Source organism: Fukomys damarensis, unplaced genomic scaffold (assembly GCF_012274545.1).
Source record: "Fukomys damarensis isolate Sample0158 unplaced genomic scaffold, DMR_v1.0_HiC HiC_scaffold_3, whole genome shotgun sequence".
In the NCBI taxonomy this organism is placed as follows: domain Eukaryota; kingdom Metazoa; phylum Chordata; class Mammalia; order Rodentia; family Bathyergidae; genus Fukomys; species Fukomys damarensis.
Genome location: NW_022900915.1, coordinates 46,589,671 through 46,609,728, shown reverse-complemented (window position 1 = coordinate 46,609,728; position 20,058 = coordinate 46,589,671). Strand labels below are relative to the sequence as shown.

At 43.6% G+C, this 20,058-nt stretch overlaps 2 protein-coding genes across 2 annotated transcripts; both read right to left on the bottom strand.

Moving 5' to 3' along the window:
• Positions 1 to 5,678: 5,678 nt before the first annotated feature.
• Positions 5,679 to 6,620, bottom strand: LOC104858182 (olfactory receptor 2AJ1). Its single transcript, XM_010618273.1, has one exon. It carries the CDS (start codon positions 6,618 to 6,620, stop codon positions 5,679 to 5,681), a length of 942 nt encoding a protein of 313 aa, XP_010616575.1.
• Positions 6,621 to 11,982: 5,362 nt separating this feature from the next.
• Positions 11,983 to 17,525, bottom strand: LOC104858232 (olfactory receptor 2AJ1). Its single transcript, XM_010618320.1, has 2 exons — positions 17,476 to 17,525; positions 11,983 to 12,944 (listed from the first exon to the last, which is right to left on the bottom strand). The coding sequence occupies exon 2, from the start codon at positions 12,922 to 12,924 to the stop codon at positions 11,983 to 11,985; it is 942 nt and encodes a 313-aa protein (XP_010616622.1). The 5' UTR covers positions 12,925 to 12,944; positions 17,476 to 17,525.
• Between the last annotated feature and the right edge of the window lie 2,533 nt (positions 17,526 to 20,058).

Here is a 20,058-nt window from a genome sequence, read left to right as displayed (position 1 = left end):
CTGTGTTTCTTGTATGCAGCATGTTGCTGCACTTTCTGATTGACCCATTCTGCTAGTCTATTTCCTTTGATGGGTGGATTGAGACCAATTACAGTAATGCTTATAACTGATATGTATTGATGTATGCTTGTCATGACTTTATCTTATGTGGGATTCTCCCCCATTGTATTTAATTTCTTGTCATGCCTGATGGATTGATTCTGCTGGGATTCCTGGGGTTGTGATCCTCATTGTCATTTCCTAGGACATTGTTTGCATGTTTACAGAGTGCTAGTTCGGTATTCATGACGTTCATCAGGTACTCTAATCATGAAAGTACCTTATTTCTCCATCAGTATTGAGAGATAGTTTTGCAGGGCACATCAGTCTGGGATGGAGACAGTTTTCCTTTAGGTCATGAAATACATCACTCCAAGCTCTTCTTCTCTTGAAGGTTTGTGCTGTGAAGTCTGCTGTGATTCTGATAGGCCTTCTTTTGTATGTGATTTATTGATTTTCTCTAACTGCTTGTATTATTTTATTTTCCTTTAGGTTTCTAGAAGTTTTACTACTCTATGCCTTGGTGTAGATTTTCTTTTTTGTAATACCAGCTAGTTGGAGTCCTATTTGCCTCACTTCTCTGTATGTCAAGTTGTTTTCCCCTACATGGGAAGTTTTGTGCCATTGCTTCTCTAAACAGTATATAAAATTTACACTCTCTCCTGTTCCTTCGTTGACTCCAATCAGTTTTATGTTATTCTTCTTTGTATCATCTTTGTATAAATCTGCTGGATTTATCTTTCATGGTCGCTTTCTATTTTTGAGAAAGTTTTCCCTTCCTGGTCACTAACTGCATTCCTATCTTCTATATCTAAAATTCTGTCCTCACATTAGCACATTCTGCTGCATAAACTTCCAAAGGAGTTTTTAATCTCCAGGAAATCTGCTTGCATCTCTTTTATGGATTCCATTTTTTCCTATGTTGGGATTCCATCATGTCCTTCAATGCCTCTTTTTTTATCTGTGTGTGCCCTGAAGTCATTAATCATGCCTTGCACTCTGGACACAATCTCTGTTGTTATGTGCCAAATTTTTTCTGATTTCATTTTTTCAGATCTTCTTTTGTTGCCAGGTCAGATAGTCCCGGTGGCTGGGCATCAGATTGTTCCTTCTTGTTTCACTTTGGTGTTGCTTTAGGTGATTTGGAAGTCTAGCTTTGACACTTGTTTACATGTCTTCTCATTTCAACAGATACATCCTTCTAGGCCTTTATTGAGGCAACTTTTGCTCACCTTATTGGCTTAAATTCTCAGCAAGCTTCAGAGAGGCCTTTGCTCTGCTGCTCACACCTATACCAATTCCTTAGTTCAGAAGCGTGGCATTGTGCATCGCACCCTGCTCTGTTGTCCCAGTGAGGTTCTGGCTGGGGCCCGTGCACACTTGGGATGTTATCTGGGCATGCCTCTTGCTGGGGTTGCTCCCCTACATAGCTGTTGTCTGGGAGGGCCTTTGGCTGGGGGCTGTGCACTCCAGTTTCTAGTGTCTGAGTGGGTTTCTGGCTGGGGTCTGCATACACATAAGAGTGGTATCTATGTGGGCCTGCGTCTCTTGCTTGTGCACCTGAGCAGCTCCCTTTCAGGAGGGTCTTTGGCCATGTTAATCCAAGCTACTGGGATCAGCACAGGGCCCTGGCTTGGATCAGCCTACAACTGCACTCATCTGGTCCCCACAAGATTCATGCTGGGATCTTGAGAGTATTGCTTTTGTAATGATTGTTATTGTTTAGTTAAAAGAGTTATTTTTATTTTCTATATTTATGCATTATGGTTTACAAATACTTCTTGAAGACTACTAGTTATCCTTGAAAATGTTCTTTAGTATAAAAAATATTATTTCTGACATAATATAATATAATATATTTATTTTGAACTTGTGGTTTTTATGTCATATTCATTAAAATGTAGGTAAGATGAACATGATGGAAATGATTTTAGAAGACTCAAGTATTTTATAGCTTTAGTTACTTTATTGAGGTATTTAATACACATAAAGGTTCAAATTTATAGGTTTCATGTGACTATTTCTCAGCATATTTATTGTAAACACTATCCTTCTCCAAATGAATTGTATTAGCACAACATTTATTAAAAATAATATGAACATTTATGTGATTTTCTTCCTGGGCTCCACGTTCTGGTCACCGGGGCCCTGTGTTTTTTTCTCACTACCTCAATTTTCATTACTGTTGCTTCACAGGTGAGTTTAAAATCAGAAACTCTAAGAGGTCGCACTCCTGGGACTCTAAAGTTTGCTTTCATGGGGTTCCTGCCTTTGAACCTTGTCCCAGAAAATGACCCAGTGCATTCAGAGGGCTGGGCTCAGATCTTCCCCAAAGCATGGGACATCTGGACTGCAAAGGGGCTAAGGTCCTTCATTTTGTGTGGGGAGCAGAGCATCCCCAGAATTTCTGTGGAGAAGAAGATGTCAGTGTCGACCACAGCAATGTCCATTCCAGTCACATTCATTGCTGCAGAAGCCCAGACAGGAAGTCCCTCAGACATGAGCTGCTGACACTGAGGGGCTTCGGTCCCAGGCCCAGGGCAGCCTTTTCCTCTGAGGACACTCTGACCCCACCTGAACCATGCAGGCAGGAGCCTATCTCAGCACCTTCCTCTGCTCTGAGCATCCTGACTGAGCGCTCACAGCTCCCCAGCCCAGCACACCAGGAAAGGTGGCAACTGAGAAGCCTCAGCCAGGAAAAGGTGCTGTGCAGAAGCCTGAGCTGAGAGATTGGTGCCTCCTGCAAGAGCCCAGCATGGCCTGGGCACTGGGGCTGAGACTTAGTTCATCCTAAGGGAAGAGAGAAGGCTACAGGACCTGAGTAATTACAATGACAGTGTTCATGAGTGTAAGTGCACAGTGTATTTGTGACAGTAAAACCTTTCTCTTCAGTCTACTTTCATTTTCCACTAAAGCCCTCAACTCCTTAATGAGTAGCACATTTACCTATTTTGAAAATATATTCCCATCATCCACTGATAATAACCCAGAAAAAGAAGACATGAGAACACTTGATTCAGCAGGGGAAATAGAGATCATTTAAGACTGTTTTATATTTCTTCTTTCTTTAGCCCATCTCAGGGTGCAGAATTTCCAGTAGCCATGTTGACTCAAATAAACTCTTTGCTGTGTGAATCTCAGCCACAGCCTTAGCACAGGAGCCTAGTCCATGGTGCCAGACTTTCACTGGAGAACGGGGTCTTCGGTGCATCAACGGTGCTCACATCCACCCGGGACTCGTGGATGCCATAGGGACAAGGTCACCAAGTGTCCTTCTGGCCCCAACTGTGGCATCCAGAGGGGCACAGGTGGCCTCTGTAGGACTGTTCCTCAGGCACATACTGGGCCTTATGTGTTCTTGGAGAGTTTCCTCTGCTTCTCCATAGTCCAGGGAGAACCTGCCCTCCTTCCTCCTGCCACTGTCCCTGCAGTGTGGGGATGGAACCTAAGACTTTGCACTGGCTTACAAAGTGTTCCAACACTGAAGTGCACCCAGTGCATTTTGTTGTTATTATCATTTTTTTTTCTTTGGTACTGGGGGTCAAGCTTAGGACCTGCACTTGTAAGGCAGGCAGTCACCACTTTGCTAAATCCCCAGCTCTTGTTGTTATTATCAAGAAGATGATTATTTTAAATTTTGAGACAGGGTATTAATTTTTTCAAAGTGCCATAGAGTTCACAATCTTCAGACAGCTGGGAAGAGAGGCATGTGCTGCCAAGCCAGGCCCTGACTTTTTTAGCCAATTGTATACTTTCTATTTACAACAGATGAGTTATACACATGTTTTCAGCAAAGGTGCATGGAGATTCTGTCCCAGATTCCATTGGCTGCAGTTGAGAGTGTGACTGGAGACAGAGATGTTCAGTGCAGTATTTGCCTATTGAGCTTAATCACTAAATAGCTTGTTTTTTCTGCAAATGGTGAAATTCTGTGATATGAGGGCAGTGTGTGAAGAGCAGGCAGCTGACTTCTTCCCAAAGGAGCTGCTCAGTTATCACACATTCCCTACAGTGGACCAAGGGTGCATCAGCTGTATTTCCATGGATGTCCAACATTCTGTCTAAAGTGGCTCACAATGAGGGAGGGGGACTTGACTTAGGTCACATATAAATCATATCATACAGTTAATACATAAGCAACAAAATTTCCCTTATTATATCTTAGCTTATCATTATATTATTTACAAAATACTACATGTCCAATTCTAAAAGTTAAATAGCACAACTCCTTTGACATTGCATGGTCTCAGGCTAGATGGGAGATCAGCCTGTGCTGCTCCCTGGCCACACCAAACTGAAGCTATTGATCTGCTCACTGCAAAAAGTCCACCAGAGGTCGAGCAAAGACTCACAAAAGGGTCTCTAAGGTATGGACCTGGTAGGGTGAAGTATTTATGTGCGTCCACTCTGCTCTGCAGAGTGAGCCTCCCAACTGGACTCGCTCCCAGGGCTGAGGTCCTTCCTCTGCACAGCGCATAGCTCGGCTGGAGGAGTGGAGGGACCACCTGCGTCTCAGTGAGCAGCTGGATTCCAGTTTAGGGACAGAGACCTCGCCTAAGCCAAATCCTCAGCCAGGGTCAGCAGGAGGGGATGGCACTAGGACAGCGAAGTGCTGTGATGAAATTTACCGCCTTCGGGCGACGCTGTCCACGCAGGAGCGGGCTTTGCAAGAGCTTGGAGTGGCGCCTTGGAGGGCAGAGGTTGATGATCCTGCAGTGCGAGTCCTGAATAATCCGTTGATAATGTATAATATGACGCTTAATCCGAATCTCATTGTTTGTCTTCCCAAACCTAAGACTTTACCATCTCATAGTGTTCTAAATAAATTAGCTCCAAAGGATTAACTCAGAGGTAGAAGAACCTGGAGGGCGTCTCTGTACCTTTCATTAGCATGTCATTAGTGGTTCTCCCTACTTACGTCATCTTTCATTTTCCCAGATCATATCATTCATCTTTCCCTAGAACTGCTAATAAAGTGATTCTTTAGGATTAACGTGGGTTAATGATACTTGGGAGCTATAAAGTTGAAATTTCTCTATGCTGATTTAAGGACCTCTAGATTTTTCATATCAAAGCCTAACTCATAAGTTTAGTATCTTCACTCAAATTTAGGCATTATATCAATATTTATATTGCATTGGTCAATCAGTAAAAAGTCAATATATAAAAATAATGATGTATTCTTAATTTGAACTTATGGATTTAAACAGCTGATTATAAAATTTGAAAAAAGCACTCAGTTTTATACCAATGCAGAAAAATACATATATATATATATATATATATATGCAAATATATATCTCCTTGAAATTTTTGTGCATTATTCATGTTTTAACATATTTCTCTTAAATTCTTAAAATTTCATCACAAGGAAGTTCAATCCTCTTTTGTATTACTGCCTCTAAGTGCAGATGATTGTAGTTCATATAATTCAAGGACATATTTCATAAGATCTGTGTGATCAAACTCTATAACAAGATGCAACATTATGCTGATCAGTCCCAGTTCTTAAACAAACATTTCAATTCTCAAACTGGAGTGGCAGAACTGTCATTGCCTTTCCAGAAAATTAATAATGAATATCTTATCGACATTATTATGGTTATAAAGAGAACAGAGAATTCAAACATTATTCCTTACTATTTCTTATACAGAAAATTATATTTCAGCATATTTTTCATAGCAAACAGAACATCTTTATTCCTGAAGCTGTAGATGACAGGGTTGAGGGTGGGTGTGAGAATGGTGTAGAATGTGGCCAAGAACTTATCCTGGCCTGGAGTGTGGTAGGACTTGGGTCTCATGTATGTGAAAATAAATGGCCCATAGAACATGACAACCACAGCCATGTGGAAGGAACAGGTGGAAAAGGACTTTTTCCGGGCCTCTGAGGATTTGATTTGCAACACAGTGTACAAAATTTTGACATAAGATACAGAGATCAGGGAGAAAGGGATCAACAAGAAAATAACAGCACTTACATCAACTCCTTGCTCATAGTGTGAAATGTCCACACAGGACAACTTCAGCATGGCGGGAACTTCACAGAAGAAATGATCAATAGCCCTTGAGTGACAGAAGGGAAAGTGGAGCACATAGGCTGTGTGGATTACGGAGTTGAGGGTCCCCACCAGCCAGGCCCCGGCTGCCATGAGCACACAGAGTCTGTCACTCATCAGAGCGGCATAGCGCAGGGGGTAGCAGATGGCCACATAGCGATCATAGGACATGGCAGCCAGCAGAAGGCACTCGCCACCCAGCAGGACGATGGATATGAAGATCTGGAATCCACAGCCTGTGAAGGAGATGGTTCTGCTGCCAGACAGGAAGTTGGCGATCATTTTGGGGACGATGTTGGAAATGTGCAAGATTTCCATGAAGGAGAGGTGGCTGAGCAGGAAGTACATTGGGGAGTGGAGGCGGGAGTCCCTGTGGATGAGGAGGATCAGGAGGGCATTTTCTGTGACAGTCAGGATGAAAAGGATGCACAGAGAGGAGAAGAAGACCAGGCTGGTGCGGGAGGAAGAGAACAGTCCCAGAAGGATGAAATCCCTGCTGGAAGTCTGATTCTCAGGGATCATGTTGTATCTTCAGTGTTTATCTTAAAAAAGAATAATCATAGCAAACTAGTTATGTGAAATTAATTATTATCAATTATGCTAATTATATGAATTAGATATTGGCAAAAGTGCAAAGCTGCTTAGTTAAATTACAGTGATAGAAGTAAAGAACTGGAAAACACCTTTACTTCGGTCTACATAATAAAATGAAAGCTGGTGGTGTGTCTTTTCTAATCAGCACCAAGGACCTCTCAGCCAGGGTTTGCAGTGGGGATGCTCTAAAATGTGGAAATTACTTCTTGAATATAAGGGCACTGATGTGTTCACTGTGCTCCTGGTTCCAGGCAGTCTCAGGTGTGGGGAATTCCTTGTGCTTCTCTCTGATGCTCGTTTCAGGGATTCTGGCCCCACTCTCCCTTGTGGAGGCTCCTGCTCCCCCTCAGGCCCTGCCTTTCCTGGTCCACGGTCCGCTGATCATTTTCCATCCTCCACACCAACTCTACTCCAACTGGAACAGCGCACAGCAAACTTCTGCCTCATCCGTGTTGTCCTGATGAGGCCTTGCTCCCCGCTGGGCATGAAATCCTGGGGGCGACCTTGCCGGGGTCACAGCAGGCCCCACCTTGTGTGTCTCTGTCAGGAGGGCAACACAAATACAAGGATACGGGATTGTCATTGTATTTTCATTCATACAAAATTTTAAAAGAGAAAAGTTCATTATTTGTAAGACTCATGCTATGAATAAGTAGTAAAATAAAAAAGCTTAGCTTAGTCTGTGTGTGCCATTTGAAATATCAATTGTCCTTTATCAGAGAAAACAAAGGTTTTTGTCAGTCACAACCAATAACACGTCTTTGGAAATATATTTTCTTTTTTACTGTTTTATGATGTAAAGAAACTGAATCATTTAAAAATTGTATATATGGCAACAGTTTGCAAAGTGAAATTGGAAATTAAAAACGACCCTGTTGCCTCATAATTAATTAATTCAAAGGATACAACTGTTTTGTACCCGACACAAACTGCTTGATCTTATTATGGATGGAATTGCTCTGGACATTCAGGGTTAACTGTTAACCAACGCACTCTGGTCTGGCTTATGTGCAAATGCTCCACCGACTTTACTCCTGGCTTGAAATAACCCTCTGCCTATAAACATGGTCATACCACAGGATTTCCTTCTAAGAGACATGAATCCTACTGCATGCTTCACTCTCCACAGATCCTACCTTCCAGTTTTATCATTTCCTTTGTTCGTAGTCAAGATATACGAAGTGCCTCATGTAACTAGCAATTATTCCATCTTATTTAGACTTAAATATTTTCCTCTCTCTTCCTGAGTACTCAGAATCCAGGTGAATAACGCAGCCTATTTGTTATGTTTTGATCACAGATTCATTTCACTGCACATTCATGTGCTCAGCATTTCTTATCTGGGGCCACATTATTTCATGACTGCATAATTTTGACTGTAATGTGTGAAACAACAAAGATAACACTGTCAACTCCTCTCTGAAAAGTTCACTGTGGCAGATATTTTATATTGGAAACCTGGAAAATATCCACTCTTACAAGCTCTGTTATATTTTGTACTGAGGGCAGTGGTGGAAACTTATTTTTAAAAACTTCTACATGCTATTAACCTTAATCAGCCTATGGACATCAATAAAGTTATTTTCTGTGAGAAAATTATAAACACAGACATTTCCTAGGCTGGTGACTGACAGAGTAACACTAGCCACCTCTCGTAATTCTCTGACCTACACAGGAGCTGTTTGGAGAGGCAGATATGGAACACGGGATTGGACTGAATGTAGATCTCACACAATTGCGATTAATGGGGTGCTGTGGAGGGGTACAGCAAATATATAACACTCTGCCTCACCCAGGGCTGAGTGTGCTGTGTTCACAAATAATATTATTAAGAAAATGGTGAAAAAAGCAATTTATATACTAATTTTTTAAAAGATTAAGACCCATATTTTGGTACAGTGTAGTACTTTGCCATGAATCGATCTGAAATCAACTTATATCAAGTGCCTCATAATGTATTGGGAATTAAAATCAGATTTAGTAACACCAAAGCCACACACTCACACACATAACAGAACTTGGTACTGACCAGCACTCAGAGACCAGGACTACACAGTATTCAATGATTGCGATATTTCCACTGACATTATTACTCTGTTATTAGGATTAGTGCTCTTTCTGGATTCTGTAGGTACACATTTGAACAATATTGCTAACAGGGAGAGAAGTTGAGAATATGACAGAATATCAGCGAATAAAATGCAACGGAATTCACTTGTGTGGCTCAGAATTGTGCAATGGACTCACACCCGCTGAGATCTTCTCTGAGGGAGGAGGAGGCAGTGTATCCGGGAGAGGGCCCAGTCAGGTTCTCCCGTGATCACATCCACGGATGGCTGTGAGGGGCAGAGCTGTGCTCCTCGCATTAGAGGTGGTCACCCGTCTGCTCAAACTCGCTTTTACCGGCCACTGACACTTCTCAGTGCTTTGCCCTGTGACTCTTTGGAATACTCTGTATAATTTGTGAAACTGTGGTACAGTGTGTTTTCCAGAGAAAAACTAGGGATTTATCCCGAAGTCCCTGAAATGCCCTCCCATCTTCCGAAGTTCCTTGCCAAGGCAAAGGGACACTGGCAGTGAACAGGACCTGAGATGCAGTGTTGGCCCAGAGCTGTCTGCCTTCTCCCAGACGGGGCTCTAGCATGCCCGTCCTCCAGTGGGAAGGCTCTGCCTGGCCCTAGGACTGCTGGGCCTACCAGGGGACACACAAACCAGTGACCCCTGTGAGGCTTGCTTTGGTCTGCAGCAGCCTCCCTCTGGGTCAGGCTGTGGGACAGGCACGGGCTTCCCTCAGGGCTCCGCTGCACTTCCCGTGTTCTCCAGCACTTTCCCTGTGCAGCCCCAGCCCCTGTCCCTGCCCACCAGGACTCCAGCCAACTGCAGTGGACATGCTGAGTGCCCTGGGTTTGCTGTCCTGTCCAGCCTGCCACACTCGGTCCCATGCTCTCCTGCTAGACACTCGTGGGACGTCTCCCTCACAGTGACAGCGGGAATTGTCTCCATCTCCCTGTATCCTGGCAGGGACAGCAGACTGTGGGCCTGGCCCAAGCTGACCCCACCTGCAATGTGACTGGGTCCCAGGGTGACATCGATGCATCCCAGCTGAGGTGCGTCTGCCCAGTCAGTGCCCCCGAGGTGAGTGTCACCACCACGAGCAGAGCTCTATCCTGAAACGAAATCCCACCCTGTGTTTATCCTCTGTGCTCCTGCCCTGCATGCCTTGTCATCTCCATGCTCCTCCTCCCTAAGTGCCTCTCCCGCCCAAGTCTCCCCTCCTCTGGCTTTCCTGTGTGGCCCTGATGGCTGGAAACACCTCCACTTCCCTGTCAGGCACACAGCACCCACGTGGCCTCACCGCTCCTGCATCAAACCTTACATTCTCAGCACTCTGCAGAAGCAGGACTCTGACTCCACTCAGCCTTGGACACCTGGGCACTGGTGGGAACCGCAGACGCAGACCTTCCTCCTGCCATGGCCTTGCTTTTCCCTGCAGGGCAAAGAGGATCTGGGCTCCTAAAGTGGATTTGTGTCATCCCAAAGGGAGAAGCCCCCAGAGACTCTGACCCAGACGGCTGGAGCCACCAGGCCATTTCTGCTGACCAAGGGGCACCACAGCCCTCTGGGGCTCTCAAATCATCCCTCGCCTCTAGTGCTCACCTTAAAGCCACTTCTCAGTTTACTGATGGAAATACATTTACAATCCATATTTGGCCTTCATAGGACACAAGTTGATAGGAAAAAGGCTGGCACACCCAAGCATCACACATAGTTGTGTTTTGTGAATGCAACAGTGCAGGTATAATTATTAAACAAAGATACTTCACACAATATAGTTTTATTGTCCATGGTCCTACTCTGTACATTACTCCTGTAAACCTGTATACCTCTGTGTCATAAAATTTCCTACCTAATGCTTGCATCATACAGTGCACAGAACCAAATTCTCTCTGCTCATGCACTGGGGATTTTGAAAGTATGTCCTTGATGGAGGAGAAGACAGCAATAGCCCAGCGGTTTGGAGAAGGTGGGGCATGTGCATGTGGTGATCAGAAGATATTCAGCTTTTCTTTGTTTTTGCCTACAAGGCAAAGTTGTAGCAATGAGACATTGAACCAAAGAAGGCTAAAAATACTGCTTCTTAATTTGCTATTTTCAGTAAAGGCCAGCAAGAATAAGATGAATTCAACCAAGAGTTAGCACACCAGGACATATAAGCACCACAGAAAAAGATATGTCTGCTGCCATGTGCCACACGTGTTGCCCACCAAGCATTATAACTCAACACCCTGAGAGTCTGGGCTCCTGTGTGCAGGGTTTATGCAATGCACAGTACTCACTAGGAGGGGAAAGGTCCTGTGAACTCCTCTTCCCAGACCCAATCTGAGATTAACTGTGATGTCAGGATGGGGCAGGAAAGGAGTACGGAAGTGGATATGTGGGGAAGGGCACTGAGTCATTAGCTGTGGGGCGAGGTCAGGTCTCTGGAATCTGTCCAGAAGATGAACGTGATGTTTGCCAATACGTGTTCAAATACACACCTAATTTCATAAGAGCAGATGATATTCAGGACGTCTAAAAGCCAAGGAAACTGTCTATCTATAGTTGAATCTGTACATAAAATATTTTACTGTTTAAAGAAGTATGAATCAAACTTAGAAAGAGTCTGGAGTAATAAAATTAAATTTAATGGCCCTCTTCCTTGTATAGAAAATTTTAATTTCATTGTTGTTGGCTAGAAAATTATTGTAATGTATATTATAAGTGATACAATTTGCATGACTTATTACAAGTTGTCTATGAAATGATGATGAGATCTGAGTGCGTATTCCACAGAAGTTGGAAATGCAGACATGGTAACAATTCATATTTCACAGGGCTGGGGATGTATCACAGTGACAACATGCCTGGCTCTCGTGTGTTAGGTTTTAAGTATGATCTCAGTAATGAAAAAAAATAGTATTTATATTTCACCTATGAGCTGGAGTTAGTGATTCTTGAAACATGTTGCATTGTAGATCTTATAAGTTTAGTGGAAGTTACTAGAAATCACCTTTTATGACCTTTTACATCAGAATTAGTAAGAGAAAAGGATGATGACATTATTAGAGGTTGGCATTTGCAAAAATGATATATTTCTTACTTAGTTTTTCTCAACAACGTTTCTCAACAATGTGTTTATTTTGAATGCAACAAAGGAGCTTTGATTATCTTTCCAACCAAACATAGTGAATGTCCCACAGTAACAAGATATAAAGAAAGGAGAAAAACCAAAGTAGAGCCTATTTCCCTTTCATTTGTTAGCCATGGGAATATGTTTGATGATGTTACTGACAGCCTGAAGAACATCTTTATTCCTGAAGCTGTAGATGACAGGGTTGAGGGTGGGTGTGAGAATGGTGTAGAATGTGGCCAAGAACTTATCCTGGCCTGGAGTGCGGTAGGACTTGGGTCTCATGTATGTGAAAATAGATGGCCCATAGAACATGACAACCACAGCCATGTGGAAGGAACAGGTGGAAAATGATTTTTTCTGGGCCTCTGAGGATTTGATTTGTAAGACAGTGTGCAAAATTCTGACATAAGATACAGAGATCAGGGAGAAAGGGATCAACAAGAAAATAACAGCACTTACATCAACTCCTTGCTCATAGTGTGAAATGTCCACACAGGACAACTTCAGCATGGCGGGAACTTCACAGAAGAAATGAACAATAGCCCTTGAGTGACAGAAGGGAAAGTGGAGCACATAGGCTGTGTGGATTACGGAGTTGAGGGTCCCCACCAGCCAGGCCCCGGCTGCCATGAGCACACAGAGTCTGTCACTCATCAGAGCGGCATAGCGCAGGGGGTAGCAGATGGCCACATAGCGATCATAGGACATGGCAGCCAGCAGAAGGCACTCGCCACCCAGCAGGACGATGGATATGAAGATCTGGAATCCACAGCCTGTGAAGGAGATGGTTCTGCTGCCAGACAGGAAGTTGGCGATCATTTTGGGGACGATGTTGGAAATGTGCAAGATGTCCATGAAGGAGAGGTGGCTGAGCAGGAAGTACATTGGGGAGTGGAGGCGGGAGTCCCCGTGGATGAGGAGGATCAGGAGGGCGTTTTCTGTGACAGTCAGGATGAAAAGGATGCACAGAGAGGAGAAGAAGACCAGGCTGGTGCGGGAGGAAGAGAACAGTCCCAGAAGGATGAAATCCCTGCTGGAAGTCTGATTCTCAGGGCTCATGCTGCATTTCTGTGTTTTATCTAAAGATAAAATATAAAGATGAAAAGTAGATGAATCCCAAAATTGTTCCCATGAGCTTATGTAGCAAAATGAGAATTGCTGAAGTATTTTACATGAGTATCAATGGTCTAACAGAGCGTTTCATGAATGCCAAGCTTTACAAGATGAGCATTCATGGGCATCAGTCACCTGAGAGAGTGAGGAGGTGGAATCTGCCCTGGGCTCTGCATGGAGACTCAAGGTCGTGGTGAATTCTGGGAACTTTGCTCCGCTTGTCTCTCCAGTGTGTCCTGTAGTGGGCCCTCCCTGCACACCTGTGAAAGCCTGGAGCCCTCACCTTCCTGGTCCTCCATCCCTTCTCCATTTCACATTTTGCCTGTTTCATCCCACCTTCCATCATGTTAAATAACAAACACGAGTTGGGCCTGCCCTTCACTGTCATTCTCCCACCCACAGTTATAGAATATCTTTGCCCCATTCACTGATGGAAGCCAAGTGCCTGAAGTGTTGCCTGGTTCCTAAGCGTGTTCTGTGTTATCTGTCTGATTAATGAACAGAATGAGTTGATCAGATGAAGGAGGTTTTCTCTGGAGCCTGTGATATGGAGAGTACTACTGCTGTCCCCATGCTCTGATCCTACTATCAGAGCGAATAACATCTTTCCTGATTTGTTCACCTGTCGATGCATGTATGTGCACTGTATGCAAGGTGTAGCTGTTAGGAGCTCAGTGCTGCAGACATGGATATGCATGTATGCCCGTGTGCTGATTGTGCCTCTCAAGAAGGTATCTAGAAGGGGAAATAGCTGGGCCAAATCGAATTTCTATTTTCAGTGTTTTACAGAACCACGCATTGAACGTCATACAGGTTGTACTATGTCACATTCCACCAATGATGCGGGCCGTTCATTTAAAAGGATAATTAACTTGAAGCATTAAAACGTAAGTGGATGCAGCTTGAGAACAACATTAAGGGAAATAAGTCAGACACATAAGCTTAAGTATCTGTTTTCTCTCTTATGTGAGAAAAATATATATGCAAAGACAGAAGGGACAAAATAGAAGAAAGATAAAAGGAAGTAGAAAGAAGTTCAAATAATTCTCCTAATTATCTATTGCATTGTTTGAAAAATAGTTTATATGGAAATTTATTCCATTTATATTAGAATTACTTTTAATTTAGCAAAAAGAAAGTTTTTCATTTTATCTGTTATGTTTTGTGAGACAGAATCTTATTTGTCAATGTCTTATATTGTAAAGAACTACATTGAAGATTATGATACACTGTGTTTTATCTGTTGTTGTTCTCTTATTTTGCTATGAAATTTTGTTTTATTTTCTTCACAAAATAAATTTTTAAAAAGTGAGCAAGTAAATATATATTGAGGAGAAGGAGCTGAATTTTCTAAATACATTGTTCAAATCAAAACTCTTAGGAATTTAAATGTAGTAATTCTAAGAAATCAAAAATGGTAAGTGATAAAATGTTATAAAATGTTTACAGTGTTAAACATACTTGCATATAAGAAATCATGTATATTTAATCAAAATAACAGTACATGTTAAATATTTTAATTTTGTTCTTTTTATGCTACACAAATTTAAATTGTACTGCATTTTTGTGGGGAATCCTAAATTTTCATGTTACTCATGCTTACAGTATTCATTAAACATACGATGAATTTTTCACATCTTCTGCGTCTGTGATGTCTGCCTTTATACATATTTATGTGCATGCATATATTCACAGAAAATAATTGAATATAAAATACGCTAATCTAGAGACCTGTCCTTCAGTATCTGTTCTGATCACCAAAATTAATAACAAATATTGGACACTTATTTTACAGTGATTCATGAATTTAGATTTAATAAACTTCAGTTTTACTGTTTCTGAATTGGATGTGCAGTTTATGTTACTGAAATACATAAATGCTGCGGGTGTTTAGCTGTATTTAGGGTGTGTACCTGGGATTCTTCCTTGCAGACCTCAGGCTTGTTTTTTCCTGCATGTGAGCCGAGGCTTGCTCTGGGCTTCAGGGTCTGGAGAGCAGCGTCTGAGTGAGGTGCAGACTGGAGCAAGTGCCCGGCCTCTGACCCTTGCTCTGGCAGTGGGATCGGGGACACATGTGGGACGTGAGCGGCACTGTGCCTCGTGTAACCCGGTGACCACAAGCGGATTTTCAAAATGGGTGGCTTTGGCTGACAACACTAAGTCAGCAGTGTTTACTCACAGTTGCTAACTTTCCCTCGCTCACTCGAGCCATATTACCCTCCTGGTTTTTCTTTGTCAGTAAATTATTTACTCCATTGCAGTCCTTCCAGGTGCCTTCAGCAATGATTTCCCAACCGTTACAGAATCCCTGGCTCATAGTGAGGCCCATTAGATGCTTATTATCATTTAATACTTCGTATTATACCATAACTCACTTCCTATAAAGGCACAGCATAAGAGCAACTCACGTCTTCATCAATTCTCCCTCTTCGGCCCTTTACACAGGTTGATGTTTTTGTAGCGTTCTTTTTTTCTACACTGCTATATCTGTGTGTTCTTGTCGTTGAAAACAATCCGTAAGTTATTTCTTACTGCACTCGGGACCTTGTGCCATCACACGCATGCTTCTGTGGGGCATCTGAAGTCCACTCCGTCATGTTTCACTTCACTTTGCACAGTCTCTATGGCCCTTGAGTCACCCCACACCGATAGAAGTATTAAATTGTATCCCCAGTGCCAGCCAAGAGTTCATCTGAGCTTTGGGTAAAACCCACACCGGAATCCAAGTGCAGCGCTTGCCAGTGTGACTCTTACCCCTGAGAAAAGCACTGCCATATAACATGTGCGGAACTCTTCCCAAGGAAATTGTTTCCCCGTCCGGGTCCAAATGTGGCTTGTTACTAGCACTGATGGTGGAACGTGGCTGAAACGCACACCTCCCACCCGTGTCTTCTCCATGAGATTTGGGGCCAATCAGAGAAAGTGCTTTCCCATTGTATCCTTATCCCTTTGAAAAATTCTTTGAATTCATGGTGTCTGAGAAGTTCTTATGGCTCTGAAAAGTCTCTCCATGTCTTTATGTTTAAGTAAGGTTTTACAGATTGGAAGAGACACTAGGTTCAGTCTAAAGTGATACCAGCATACGTTATCAACTATGTAAACTATTTATTTCAAAATTAAAATTGCCATTTTACCTTTGGGAAATAAGCCTCTGATTGAGGAGTAAGAATTATACATCAGAGAACAACAATGTACTATTTTCAAATGCATTTTTTGAGCCAATAGCACAATTCCTCAGCTAGACACTCTTATTACATCTATTATACCTCATTTCACGTGGACGACTTCCAGCAAAGCCATGACTTTATTCCACACTATTATGGCAACTCAGGTTTACTTCTGTTTCTCATGTTATGTTGCAGTGTATGTGAAAGAAGTTCAGTACCTTTAACAAGCTTTTCAAATCAGTTGGTCACAATGCAGTAAGTACGACGCTTGAAATTTTTATGAAAGATCTTATAATGTTGATTTGCAGCATTACCTTGATTCATGTAGACCATTTCATAGGAAGAGAGTTTAATACAATGAAATGTAGCGGCGCACAATCATTTTATCTATGTACATACTATGGCTTTTAAATGTACGTATGTGGTTATTACGGTATTTATATTAAAGAGGCAGAAAAAGACAGAGATAGAGAGACCTAGACAGAGAGACAGGGACAGAGGGAGGAGAGCAAAAAGGAGGTTATTTGTGCTCGAGAGAGAGAGGGAGAGAGAGGGAAACAGGGAGAGGCAGAGGGAGGACAGAGGGAGCGGGTGTGACTTAGGCCCCCTCCCTGCTCAGCCCAGCTCCTCAGCTGGTTTGTTCTGCCAGCCTCACTGTTTGACCCACGTGGATGAAATGACCCAGGACGTGACCTCTCTGTTCCTCTTTGGGAAGCAAACTGTCCCTGGCCAGGACTGGGCACAGGCTCCATTAACCATCAGCCCACTGGGAATCGAGTCCTAGCTGTGGACACCGCCACTCCCTCACGTCCTAGTGCACCCCTCAGTCACGGGCTGCACACACCCTGACTCTGTCAATAATTCGGTAGTCATGTGAGTGCTTAAAATAGTCCACATGTTTATCAACTTAGTGATAATCAGAAAATTTTATTAGAGATATCTACTATGGTTAAATCACATAACATACACTTTTAGTAAGGGGCCCTGTTCACTAGTATTGTTTCAACTGCACAATAAAAATGTTCATTTGTTTTTGTAGGATCATAGGATAATTTCTTTAAAAAACTTTTACTGTAAGTCAAGTAAAAGATAAAATAGCGTAAAATTGACTTTTTTAAATGATTTGCTTCAAAATATCAGATAGGAAATTCCTGGAACATAATACATTTACCTGAATATTGTAAATTATAAGAGATTGTACTCTCAGTTTGTGAATTTCAGTAAACTTTCTATATCAGTGAACTACGTGGCACAATCACTGTAACTTCTGTCATAAAAATTTCACATATAAGACTTACTAGGAAAATCAGCAAATGACTGAAACACTTACTTTTAGTAGTAACACAAACAGAGGCACGACAGACCCAGGAGAGAAGCAGAAATCATACCCTGAATGGACACACTGTGGGTGAATAAGGCCAGTTATTTTTAAATACTCGATACAGAATATTGTGTAATAGATATGACCCAGATCTAGCCTGGGAAATGGAGAATCATTCCCACTGAAGTTATGTTTCAAAAATAAAAATTATCTGTTTCTTATTTCTTTGATAAAAGACAAATGAGCGCTTTATATACATCACAATAGACAGAAAACACAATGTACTTCCTATGAGCACAACACACTGATCAGTTATGAACTACACCTGCAAAGAATTTCTATTAAACAGTGACAAAGAATCAATCCTCCCTTGCACCCAGGAGGCAACAGGCTGTGCCTGAGGGCTGCTGTCAGGAAGAAACAGAGGTAGCATGAAGTTCTAGGGAGAGCCCACCCTGCACAGTGAGCTCAGAACAGAGCTGCACAATGCCCTGACCGTGCTGCCAGTCTTTCTGCAGCTGCCCTGCTTGGCCTCTTATCTCTGAGTTCTCAGAACATGGAATTAAGTCTTTATCTACCAGAGAGAACATTTAAAGAGGAAGGAGGAAACAAAATACGAAGACTGGGTAAGGAGACTCAGGCTGAAATGCAATAAAACCAAGTAATACAAGTATAACTCAATGGGGAGGAAGTACCTTCTTCAGGGTTTCAGCAAGAGGGGACATCATGGCTCCTCTAATTTTCAGCCAACCCTGCTGCTCTGACCAGGCATCCAGGGCTCCAGAAAGAGCAGCATCCAGACCCCCACAGCTGCCCTGCCCCACTGTGCACTGTGACCTCTCCAGCAGGCTCCATGCGGCATGGACCCTGGCTGCATCCACATTGACCTACCAGGGCCCAGAACTTCAGATGTCTGCACACTGAGCCCAATCAGGGCTGCTGCCTGAGCGTCCCCAGGAGTGGGGAACCTCGGGGACACGTGCTGAGACCAAGGCTGGGGACAGGGGATCAGGGGCTTGGGAGCAGCAGGGTAGGGAGGAGGACAGATACCCTTGCTGAGTTCCCCTGGGCTGTGACTTCTTGGGACAGCACTGCCACCTCTGCCTAGGGCAGCAGGAGCAGAGGGACTCAGGCTGTCCTGAGAAGGAGCTGGAAATTGGCTTCAGGGTTGGTCCCTGGGGCCACACAGGAATCTGGTTGTCACAGGGTAAGGGGACGGAGCCTGGCTCAGCTTGGGCTGAAATGATTAAGATCAGGAAGAAGCATCTGTTGTCCAGGACATACATAAATGCAACTACTTCCTGTACACTTCTGCATCCTGTCCTCCTCCTCCTCCTCCTTTTTTTTAATATGAAACTTTGTTTTAATGCATGTATAAATTCTATAACAGATTTTTGGCCAAGTTGTTTCTGTTCACAAGTATTGATTGTAAAAACTAATAATTTAAAACTGCCTGAAACACCCAAAGAACCAATGGTCCATGAAGCATTCTTTCCTTCTGCAGGCTTTCTCATCATTAACCAGTCTTTCACCATTACCCTTAAATGGCCAATAGGAGAAACAGCTCTGAGACCCGGATTCAGCCTCTGGTTAAGCCTGGGGTGGCAGGGCCTAGGGATAATACGCCTATAGCTTTGAGAGTTTTCTGGCAGACTTGGTGACTGGCCCAGCTCCCCAGCCTCCTGTCCATGGTTTCATGCCACCCACATGTACTTCCTATGAGCACAACACACTGATCAGTTATGAACTACACCTGCAAAGAATTTCTATTAAACAGTGACAAAGAATCAATCCTCCCTTGCACCCAGGAGGCAACAGGCTGTGCCTGAGGGCTGCTGTCAGGAAGAAACAGAGGTAGCATGAAGTTCTAGGGAGAGCCCACCCTGCACAGTGAGCTCAGAACAGAGCTGCACAATGCCCTGCTGGTGCTGCCAGTCTTTCTGCAGCTGCCCTGCTTGGCCTCTTATCTCTGAGTTCTCAGAACATGGAATTAAGTCTTTATCTACCAGAGAGAACATTTAAAGAGGAAGGAGGAAACAAAATACGAAGACTGGGTAAGGAGACTCAGGCTGAAATGCAATAAAACCAAGTAATACAAGTATAACTCAATGGGGAGGAAGTACCTTCTTCAGGGTTTCAGCAAGAGGGGACATCATGGCTCCTCTAATTTTCAGCCAACCCTGCTGCTCTGACCAGGCATCCAGGGCTCCAGAAAGAGCAGCATCCAGACCCCCACAGCTGTCCTGCCCCACTGTGCACTGTGACCTCTCCAGCAGGCTCCATGCGGCATGGACCCTGGCTGCATCCACATTGACCTACCAGGGCCCAGAACTTCAGATGTCTGCACACTGAGCCCAATCAGGGCTGCTGCCTGAGCGTCCCCAGGAGTGGGGAACCTCGGGGACACGTGCTGAGACCAAGGCTGGGGACAGGGGATCAGGGGCTTGGGAGCAGCAGGGTAGGGAGGAGGACAGATACCCTTGCTGAGTTCCCCTGGGCTGTGACTTCTTGGGACAGCCCTGCCACCTCTGCCTAGGGCAGCAGGAGCAGAGGGACTCAGGCTGTCCTGAGAAGGAGCTGGAAATTGGCTTC

What these genes read in the sequence shown, in the direction of transcription:
- LOC104858232 (XM_010618320.1), bottom strand. Translation starts at nt 12,924, where the DNA reads ATGAGCCCTGAGAATCAGACTTCCAGCAGGGATTTCATCCTTCTGGGA.
- LOC104858182 (XM_010618273.1), bottom strand. Translation starts at nt 6,620, where the DNA reads ATGATCCCTGAGAATCAGACTTCCAGCAGGGATTTCATCCTTCTGGGA.